At 44.2% G+C, this 11,381-nt stretch overlaps 1 protein-coding gene and 1 pseudogene across 1 annotated transcript; one reads left to right on the forward strand and one right to left on the reverse strand.

Annotated features, from left to right (window-relative positions):
- Nucleotides 1-791: 791 nt before the first annotated feature.
- LOC134442646 (uncharacterized) lies at nucleotides 792-1,658 on the reverse strand (annotated as a pseudogene).
- Nucleotides 1,659-8,979: 7,321 nt separating this feature from the next.
- LOC134442647 (tigger transposable element-derived protein 6) lies at nucleotides 8,980-9,824 on the forward strand. The gene has a single exon (XM_063192694.1). It carries the CDS (start codon nucleotides 9,078-9,080, stop codon nucleotides 9,822-9,824), a length of 747 nt encoding a protein of 248 aa, XP_063048764.1. The 5' UTR covers nucleotides 8,980-9,077.
- Nucleotides 9,825-11,381: the final 1,557 nt, after the last annotated feature.

An 11,381-nucleotide genomic window follows, 5' to 3' on the forward strand; every position in this document is an offset into this window, starting at 1 on the left:
TTTTTTCCTTTAAAAAAATAAATCGTGGGGCGTATCGAACCGTGGGTCATATATCGTGATACAAACCGAATCGTGGGTTGGGTGTATCGTTACAGCCTTAGCAGTCACGTAACACAATTTAACCAAAGGCACCGGCGGAAGAAAAAAATGCTTGCTAAATGCCTAAACCCTTTTTGGGAAAAAGTGCCCTCGGCCTTCAAAAACCCAAGTATCTCAGCCTCTGCACATAAAAACACGAAATAAGTTGCATTTAAAAGCTAAGACCCTGAGCTGCAATGAGTTGTGTAAGTTATATGAACAGATTATGGTTAACAACTCATAAATTACAACACAGCAAAGTTATCTTTGTAATCGAAAAAGTAATGCTATTTATTTATTAATTAATTTCTTTATTTATTTACTTATGTATGTATGTGATGAAACTAGTGAAGCAGCTCAAATCCCCTTCAGTAGTTATAATCTCCAAAGTGGCCAGAGGAAGGTGCAATACAATACAATACAATACAATACAGAGAGACAACATATGAGGAGAAGAGACGAGACGAGTCGAGACGAGACACACAGACACACAAACACTGAGGGATAGACACACAGAGGGGAACACAGGCAGATACTCAGACATGGCTTTGATAGTATGGCAATGTTTGAGTAGATTTGTTGGAAAGCTGACTACATCAGCAAAGGTGACCCTGTTTCTTGTCCACTCTGTCAGCTTTTAATCAAATGTCCAGTGTATTTTAAAACACATTTTGTGCAATTTTACAATTATTGGTGAAAATATGAACGTCCAATCAAATTGAAAGGTTCAAAGCACAGATGATGGCCATGGACATGGAGGTTTGTCTGTAGTGCTGTGGCCATGCATGCATCGCCGTTTGTGTCGTCTGTTTGTGGACATGGAGGTCGTTTGTGTTGTCTGTAGTGCTGTGGCCATGCATGCATCGCCGTTTGTTTTGTCTGTCTGTGACCATGGAGGCCGTTGTCTGTGGTGCTGTTGACATGGAGGCCATTTGTGTTGTCTGTGGTGCTGTGGTCATGGAGGCCATTTGTGTTGTCTGTAGACATGGAGGCCATTTGTGTTGTCTGTTGACATGGAGGCCATTTGTGTTGTCTGTTGACATGGAGGCCATTTGTGTTGTCTGTCTGTTGACATGGAGGCCATTTGTGTTGTCTGTTGACATGGAGGCCATTTGTGTTGTCTGTCTGTTGACATGGAGGCCATTTGTGTTGTCTGTTGACATGGAGGCCATTTGTGTTGTCTGTCTGTTGACATGGAGGCCATTTGTGTTGTCTGTTGACATGGAGGCCATTTGTGTTGTCTGTTGACATGGAGGCCATTTGTGTTGTCTGTCTGTTGACATGGAGGCCATTTGTGTTGTCTGTCTGTGGACATGGAGGCCATTTGTGTTGTCTGTTGGCATGGAGGCCATTTGTGTTGTCTGTTGACATGGAGACCATTTGTGTTGTCTGTTGACATGGAGGCCATTTGTGTTGTCTGTTGACATGGAGGCCATTTGTGTTGTCTGTTGACATGGAGGCCACTTGTGTTGTGTATATGGGAGCAACTGCGTAAGTTCTACCAGGAAGATTCGAAGTACTTCTCCGGCGGTCAATAAAACCTCTACTAACCAATCAGACTCCCCCTCTCCAATAGGCATCTCTCACATCAGCGTCTCATTTAAATCACCCAATCACTGCACACATTTGGGATTCTCCCTCTATGTCACTAATTCATCCTTTCTTTCAGCCAATAGATCGTCACTGCATCTTTTTTTAAAAATACTCTGTTTCAAACTGTTCTCTGCTTTCTAGGTCAAGCCGACTCAGACGCCACCTCCACCCCTCCTGCCACCGTCACCAGTGCGTTCCCGTCTGGAAGGGGGCTGGCTACGCCCACCTCCATCTCCGATAGGACGACATGTGCTCCTGCCACAGAATTCGACGAGAAGACGGGAGCCTGTGCCAAAGAGATTCATACATCGCATAACTCATGTCAAGCAATCATATGAGATTAAATAAATGTCAATAGCAGTTTCTCTTGCCTCTCGGGTCTGTATGGTAGAAATGGATCAGAATGGTTCATTATGGGCTCATGCAGCAGGAGCTGCTCCACACTGTAGCCTACCATCTGGCTTATCAGGGTAATGGAAATGAGACCCCATTGGTTGAATTGAGAAACAATTCATCATAATAGTTTGTCATTTGGACCGGTCAATTGGACTGGTATATTACCATAATCATAATAGTTGGTGATGGTCAGTGGTGTAGTCTACTTTTTTATGGTGGGTATACTGTGTATATTTGTGCTATTCAAAACAATGGATCAATCAATTTTAAGTGGGTATACTGAAATCCCTGAAATTTAGAAGGGGGTATACTGCGTATAGACGATTCGAGCCAACACAGCCCCTTCTCTACCGGATTTTCATCTGGGGTGTACTCACTTTTGTGAGTACATGTTCAAACATTAATGGCTGTATTTTTTTTTCTGAGTGAACAAGACATTTAAGCGGTTAAATAAGTTGTTAAAAGGTCACTAATCATTGAGTCGAAGTGAAATTTCAGTAATGCTTTCCTATGAAAAGATAAAATCTGCAAAAACGGTGAGGGGTGTATTCACTTTCATGATATACTGTACTCGCGTGCTACGTAGACTATACCACTGGTGATGGTATTTTACAAGATGTTGAGCATCATATTGAGTTTCTCAGTGCAGTAGCTACACAGTACTGACTGGGAGCAGCGTCCACAGATAGTTTAGGCAGAATAGATACTTTATTGGGCAGTCATGGGTTAGCAGTTAGGGCGTCAGATTGTAGCCCAAAGGTTGCCGGTTCGACTCCCGACCCGCCAGGTTGGTGGGGGGAGTAATTAACCAGTGCTCTCCCCCATCCTCCTCCATGACTGAGGGACACAGAGCATGGTAGAGTCCCGCTGCACTGCTCCTTTGGGGTGTCATTGGTAGCTGCCCCCTTGCCAGTGTTGGGAAAGTTCATTTTGTAGGTGAACTAGTTCAAGTTCAAGTTCACAGCTCTCAGAAGAACTAGTTTGTTCATAGTTCATATTTTTTTCAAAATGAACTAGTTCGTTTCAGTTCATCTCCCCCCCCCCCCCCCCCCCAAAAAAATATTCATTGACAAAGACCATATAAATGCTCCACAGATTTGTTTTTTTCCACAGCCATTATTTAATGGGTTAATTAGTGTTAACAAGGACATTGCTGGATATAACTGTATTTTAGTTGTGCATTACAGCAGCGGTTTATTATTAGTAGTAGGCCTATAGTCCTGTGTTTTCTGCAGTGTTGGTAAAGTTAATTTTCTAGGCTACTAACTTCATAGTTCAGTTCACAGCTCACCCCCATGTTGAAAAAAAGTGTAGGCCTAATTGACAAAGCCCATATTTAATTAGTTTTAACAATGAGATTGTTAGATATTAGTCTTACTGTATTTTAGTTTGCATTAAGAGTGGTTTATCAGTAGGCCTTGTAGTCCTTTACAGTGTTTGTTGTTTAGACACTGTGTGCTGAGCGATTTCACTTCTTTTCGGTTACTGTATGGACTGGACTTAAAACGGCTGTGTGGATTCTGTAACGTTTTCCTGCACTGTTGTTCTGTCTCATGCGCAAAATTTGCCATCCTGCAACATGCCAGTAGGCTATAGGCCTACAGATTTCTCTTGTTGTTGGTGGTGGTGCGCGCGGCGGATTTTAACTTAAATAGTGAAGCAAGAGCACTCCACACTTATTCCAAACGCCCTGAAGACGGTCGCTAGAAGCGCTAATCTAAAAAGTCACCGGAAAGTCAGAAAACTCGCACATTGCTGGCTGGTTGCTGCCCACTCTGATTTTAAGTACAGGTCTGCTGTTTGATTGGTCCCGCCTCTTTGCACGAGACGAAAGGCAGTCTGAAATAATGGTGTCTGACGCTGTTAGAGAGAATGGATAAGACATAATACTAGACTCTCTGACACACGTGTTTAGTTGCGGTTTCTGCAGGAATATTAATGAAATCTGGTAACTACAGAATGAACGGAATGATGAACTAATGAACGTGTCGTTCATGGGCTCCAGAATGAACGCGTTCATAGTTCATTCATCATCTTGTAAATATTGTACGTTCAGTTCACGTTCGCTCAAAATATGAACTCGTTCATGAACTTTCGTTCATTGAACGCGTTCGGGTACATCACTGCCCCTTGCAAGGGTGAGGCATAAATGCAATTTCATTGTGTGCAGTGACAACGTGTGTGCTGTGGAGTGCTGTTTCACAATGACAGTGGGAGTTGGAGTTTCCCAGGTGGGTTTTCACTTCACTGGTAATAGTAGGCCTGTGGCATAGTGATAAATAACATTATGTTTAAGTCTGAGCTAAACAGTTAAATTTTTGTTGTGTGTATATTTACTGTACAATGTCCTAGTGTAACATTCTGACATAGTGATATCCTGCCTGTACATTAATGGCAAACCTGTGGAGCGAGTGGACTCGTTCAAATTCCGAGGCGTACACATCTCTGCTGATCTCTCCAGTCCTGGTCAATCAACACCTCAGCTCTGGTAAACGAAACCAAAAGGCCCAGCAGTGACTGCACATTCAGAGAGTGCTAAAGAAAGAACAATAGGACCCAAGCTTGCTGGTGACCTTTAACCTCTGCCAGCCGTGAAAGACATCTATACAAAGAGAGTGTTATCTAGGGCCCATAACATTCTCAAAGACCAATCACACCCAGGATATGGACTATTCAAAAAACTGAGATCTGGAAGGCGACTGTGCTGTCACAGAGCTAGAACTGAGAGACTGAGAAAGAGCTTTTTTCCTCATGCCATTTGCTTACTGAATTCCTCCTAATTACTTTGATTGAACACACACACACACACACACACACACACACACACACACACACACACACACACACACACACACACACACACACACACACACACACACACACACACACACACACACACACCTTTTATTTTTTATTTTATTTCTTCTTCACCCTTCTTCTGCACACTTGTTTTGCACCGGCCATGCATTTCATTACAAGTGACACGGAAGTGTCTCTATGTACATGACAAATAAATATCCTTGAATCCTTGAAATATGGTTTTGTGTTTTATGCCTAACAAGACAAGATGCTCATCCACCTCTCTTTTAAAAAGTGCATAATATTAGAATATTGTTAATGGAACCGGCTGTCCACGCTGTAGGTCACAGTAAATGATTTCCAATTGAAGTCAGTAGGCCTACTCCCGTTTCCTCTGCAAAATATTGTTACATGAATTAACACCTTTTGCTGTATTTTGACAGTGTTGTGGCGATGACTGGGAAGAACATTCACCAGTGTGCGGTGATCCTTCTTGTTTACTGGGGTTTGAAGAACACCCTGAGTCATCCCCAAAGATGTGCTTACAGACAGACTCCAGCTCAGGTACTGGCACCAAAGTGTTATTCACTGAAAGCTCTGAGAATTGTAAATGGGTTAATAACTTTTATCTGGACTCAGATGTCAGGTGGTGCAACCACAGCTAATGCCCATAAATTAATTAGTAATTTGTAATTGATGTACTGCAATGAATAAGCTTGTTAAATAAATAAATAAATATTTAATTAATAAAATAGCGGTATTAGCTGTTGCTGACACGTTCTACTACTAAAACATTGACGCAAATAACAATACGTTTCCCACTCCATAGCTGGTCATGACAGGCTTAAATATTTCAATTTAATTTTGGTGATATATGTCAACTGTTCTTCTACAACCCCCAGTGGTGGACAGAAACCCACAAAAGTAAATCAGAACTGCAATGCAACCCAACACGTATATATCAATCTTTATTATTCAAGAAAGCATACAAGTTGTTACAAAAAGAAAATCAGAAACATGTTTCAACAGAGCCCCCTTATTTGGAAAGCATGCGGTGCTGTACGTAGTAGGACAGTATTGCACTTGGCTTACTGTTAATAAGGGTGACATTATCATAATCACAACTTCTGATGGAGATTGGCTAAAGGGGTGACAGGTCTGATGGTGATTGGCTAAAGGGGTGACAGGTCTGATGGTGATTGGCTAAAGGGGTGACAGGTCTGATGGTGATTGGCTAAAGGGGTGACAGGTCTGGGTATCAGTCAGGGTCATGAGGAGGCTGCTTCCTCCCTCTCCTCGCTATGGCACGCCACTAATGTGACGGCGGTCCGGGAAACTGTGGCGCAGCGCGCTAAGCCCCCCACATTTGGGCTTGCATGCTCACAGGGACCCCGGTTAGAGTCCAACCGAGGTCATTTCCCGACCCCATCCCGTCTCGCTGTCCCACTCGCTTCCTGTCACCATCTCAGACTGCTCTATCAAATAAAGGCATAAAAGCCCCTAAAAATATGTATTTTTAAAAAATGTGCGGTGCGGAACGGTCAAGGGAGGCTCTCCACTTAATGGTGCAGATTCTGGATCTGGAGCGCAAAAAAGACAATGAAATAAAAACATTATGTAGACATGACACGGATATTGAACAAAGCTGTTGACAAAAACAAAAGTGGATAGGTGCCAAGACTTGTCCACCTGCCAGCAAGATAATGTAAGCTCCCGTTTTTACCCCCTTCTTATTAATTTATGATTCGTCACCCTAAATGCAATCCGTCGACATGAGCGACAGGACTCAAATTATTCCAGGGACATACGTACACATGCAAATTTGGCCAGGCCAAGTGAAGCGAACTTCACCATTCATTACCATCAGGGAGGCAAAGGCAAACAAACTGCCAGATTTAATATCATGCAAATGAGGAGTGAATTTAGCCTGCAACGGACAATCAAATCAACAACATAAATGATTTTACTATGAATGATTTTCCACAACTAGACCATGTCTTAACTGCTGTAAAGTCCTGTTGTTTTCCACAACTAGACCATGTCTTCACTGCTGTAAAGTCCTGTTGTTTTCCACAACTAGACCATGTCTTCACTGCTGTAAAGTCCTGTTGAGATGTTGACACACTGCTAATGGTGTACACGTAATGCAGCTGTGTGTGTGTGTGTGTGTGTGTGTGTGTGTGTGTGTGTGTGTGTGTGTGTGTGTGTGTGTGTGTGTGTGTGTGTGTGTGTGTGTGTGTGTGTGTGTGTGTGTGTGTGTGAGCGGCTCTCTGCTCCAGTCAGGATGATGGATGATCAATATCAGATCAATATCAGATCAGTATCAGTCATTTCCACCTGTGGAGAAAATTTAGCAGATGGCATCATCGTCTTCAGTGTGAGCTTCCTCCAATAGGAATCCTCAACACTGACATGTGTGAGCTTCCTCCAATAGGATTCCTCAACACTGACATGTGTATGGCATCATTATCCTCAGTGTGAGCTTCCTCCATTATTTTTCCTGTTATACGCACACCGTGTCGTCAATTATTCCTTACCTACTCCATCACCATCTAATTCGAAACACTTTCTGACATCATAATGCATTTACTCACATGACTTCCTTTTGGATCTTTCACCAGAGCAGAGATCTGCTGCATTGCAGAGGCTCCTAGTCCATTATTATCCACAGTCAGCTTTATCAGGTGTGATGAGGGGTTTGATGTCAGAGCTGACGCCAGAGCATCACAGCCCTCTGCTCTAATACTGCACCACTCAAGCCTGGAGAGAGAAGAAGAAAGAGGGCACAAGTAACAATACACTCCTTTGGCAAAATATTCACATCACAAACCTGACTTCAGTCCATTGTGTGTGTGTGTGTGTGTGTGTGTGTGTGTGTGTGTGTGTGTGTGTGTGTGTGTGTGTGTGTGTGTGTGTGTGTGTGTGTGTGTGTGTGTGTGTGTGTGTGTGTGTGTGTGTGTGTGTTTACCCAAGTGTCTGTAGTTTACAGTCTGGATTTCTGAGTAGATCAGAGATATGCTTTGCACCAGAGTCTCCTAGTTCATTACAATCCAGATGCAGCTGTATCAGGTGTGAGGGATTTGATATCAGAGCTGAAGCCAGAGCAGCACAGCCCTCTGCTGTTAAACTGCAGGAGAAAAGCCTGGATAGAGAGGAAGAGAGGGGGCACAAGTAACACAGATACGTATAACCACTACACACCTACTACACTACACACACACACACACACACACACACATACTAGCAGCATTGTCAATGTCATCAACATCAACACTGTTTGTGTGTGTGTGTGTGTGTGTGTGTGTGTGTGTGTGTGTGTGTGTGTGTGTGTGTGTGTGTGTGTGTGTGTGTGTGTGTGTCTGTGTGTGTGTGTGTGTGTGTGTGTGTGTGTGAGAGAGAGAGAGAGAGAGTGTGTGTGTGTTTGCTTACCCCAGTGCCTGTAGTTTACAGTCTGGATTCCTGAGTAGATCAGAGATGTGCTTCACCCCAGAGTCTCCTAGTTTATTATAACTCAGATGCAGCTCTACCAGGTGTGATGAGGGGTTTGATGCCAGAGCTGAAGCCAGAGCAGCACAGCCCTCTGCTGTTATACTGCAGCCACCAAGCCTTGAGAGAGAGGAAGAGAGGGGGCACAAGTAACACAGTTGTGCATAACCACTACACACCGACTACACTACACACACACACACACACACACACGCACACGCACGCACGCACGCACGCACGCACGCACGCACCAGGGATGGGCAGTACAGTGGAATCCGCTTATAGTGGTCACGGATATAGTAATCAGCCGCTTATATAGATCAAAAGGCTTGGGACGGAATCATTTCTATACAAATGCTGTTTAAATAATTCGCTTATAGTAATCAAGAAATCCGCTTATAATGTTCATTTTTGGCCATTTTATGAATGTAAATATGTGCAAAAATAATTTTAAAATTACGTGTAGTTTTTTTTTTTTTTACTCCCATGATTCCTTTCTGGACGTCGCTTCTGCGCTTCTGCCTAGCTAGCTAACGTAAAGAGTTGACGACCCACGCAGCTAGAACTAGCTGGCTGGGAAAAGAAAGTCATTTTCTATGAATGAGAAACGTAGTCTCCTCGAGGCATATGATAAGCTGACAAAAACGACCCAACGAGATGCTGCGGAGAAGCTTGGCATTCCTCAGGCTACCTTGTGTAGTCTAATCAAACAACGAGAGACAATCATGACCGCTAACGACGGGGAAAGAAAACGACGGCGCCCGGGCAAAGCACCTGCGGTTGAGGCCGCCCTGGTCAAATGGATTGATCATGCCCGGTCTCGCAACGCTCCGTTGAGCGGACCCTTGGTCAGGGAGAAGGCTGCGGCATTAGCAACAAGCCTCGGAGACGAGAGTTTCAAAGTTTCTAGCGGCTGGTTTGAGCGATTTAAAAAGAGGGAGAACATTGTGTTTAAGAAGCTGCACGGGGAAGCTGCTGAGGCTGACACTGTGTCACGCGACGAGTGGCTCGAGCAACAGTGGGTCAGAATGAGAGAGGAGTACAGTGAGGAGAGCATCTGGAACGCTGATGAAACCGGGATTTATTTTCGGGCTTTACCTGACGGCACCCTGACCTTCAAATCTGACAACAAAAGAGGGGGTAAAAAATCTAAAGAAAGAATTACGGCTTTGTTCGCCTGCTCTGCCGCAGGAGAAAAGAAGGAACTTTTTGTCATCGGAAAAAGTCAGAACCCCCGCTGCTTCAAACACGTACGTACACTGCCTGTTCGCTACGCAGCCAATGCTAATGCTTGGATGACCGGGGCTCTCTTTGTGGAGTGGTTAAAGGACTGGGATCGCAAACTGGGCCAAGAGAGGAAGCGTATTCTGCTGCTTGTGGACAACTGCTCCGCCCATAACATGAACAATTCAACACTGAGAAACATTCGACTCGAGTTTCTGCCGAAGAACCTCCATTCTTCAGTCCTGTGACCAAGGCATCATCAGAGCAGCCAAAGCTTACTTCCGCAAAGATATGGCCCGCTCCGTACTGCGCCAAATTGATGAGGGGAACAGAGCAGGTGCTGCAGACATCGCAAAGAAAATCAGCCTCCTGGATGCGATTCTTATGCTGCGGGACGCCTGGGCTGATGTGGAGGCTTCCACAATCAGGAATTGTTGGAGGAAAGGAGGTCTGGTCATGTCACCAGAGGAGGAACCGACACCTGTTGATCCACCTGCAGAGATGTGTCAGAGCCCGTGACGGATGAGAACATCATCGCGGAGGTACAAGAGCTCTTTGGTGTGGGTACCAGTGCTGCGCGCGAGGGGGAGGAGGAGGAGGAGGAGGAGGAGGAAGAAGAGGAGCCCGTTGCCCCTTCCAGAGCTGAGATGAGGAATGCAATTTGCATTTTAAAGACTGGCCTCCTGCATGTTGGTTTCAAAAACTTTGACCTTTTACATCGGTTTGAAAAAGAAGTGAACTCGGTGTTGGACAACACTCTGATCCAGGGAACCATGGATAAATATGTTAGGCCGTAAGTGTTTTTTTCTTTCTTAATGCGGCTCTGCAGATCCCCAACACAAGAGAGGTAGGCTAGCTTTAATTTTCTTGACGCAGTTGGCGTTTATGTTGTTGTTGTTAAATGAAAACAGCTTGTTTCAAAATCTATGTTCAGACATGTTTTTTTTTTTTAAATGCACCGGCAGCATAGCAGAGCCGACGCACAGAATAAGTTACTGTACATAGGCCTACTGTAGGCTATTTGAGTTATGCCCGCGCACTGCGCAGCACTGTGATGTGGTTATGCATTTGTTTCAAACTTTATTTTCAGTCTTGTTAAAAAAAGCACTGGCTGCAGAGCCGACGCACGGCACATAAGTTATGTGCCTATAAGTTACATACCAGAGTTATGTCTGCGCACAGCGCAGTATGGACTGTTACATGTAGGCCTACTAGGAGGAGGAGGAGGAAGAAGAGGAGCCCGTTGCCCCTTCCAGAGCTGAGATGAGGAATGCAATTTGCATTTTAAAGACTGGCCTCCTGCATGTTGGTTTCAAAAACTTTGACCTTTTACATCGGTTTGAAAAAGAAGTGAACTCGGTGTTGGACAACACTCTGATCCAGGGAACCATGGATAAATATGTTAGGCCGTAAGTGTTTTTTTCTTTCTTAATGCGGCAACAGATCCGCAACACAAGAGAGGTAGGCTAGCTTTAATTTTCTTGACGCAGTTGTCGTTTATGTTGTTGTTGTTCAATGAAAACAGCTTGTTTCAAAATCTATTTTCAGACATGTTTTTTTTTTTTAAATGCACCGGCAGCATAGCAGAGCCGACGCACAGAATAAGTTACTGTACATAGGCCTACTGTAGGCTATTTGAGTTATGCCCGCGCACTGCGCAGCACTGTGATGTGGTTATGCATTTGTTTCAAACTTTATTTTCAGTCTTGTTAAAAAAAGCACTGGCTGCAGAGCCGACGCACGGCACATAAGTTATGTGCCTATAAGTTACGTACCAGAGGTATGTCTGCGCACAGCGCAGTATG

The sequence above is a fragment of the Engraulis encrasicolus genome, unplaced genomic scaffold (assembly GCF_034702125.1).
Source record: "Engraulis encrasicolus isolate BLACKSEA-1 unplaced genomic scaffold, IST_EnEncr_1.0 scaffold_192_np1212, whole genome shotgun sequence".
Classification (NCBI taxonomy): domain Eukaryota; kingdom Metazoa; phylum Chordata; class Actinopteri; order Clupeiformes; family Engraulidae; genus Engraulis; species Engraulis encrasicolus.

Bases quoted from the DNA above. Each gene is read 5' to 3' on its own strand.
- LOC134442647 (XM_063192694.1), top strand. From the start codon at position 9,078: ATGACCGCTAACGACGGGGAAAGAAAACGACGGCGCCCGGGCAAAGCA.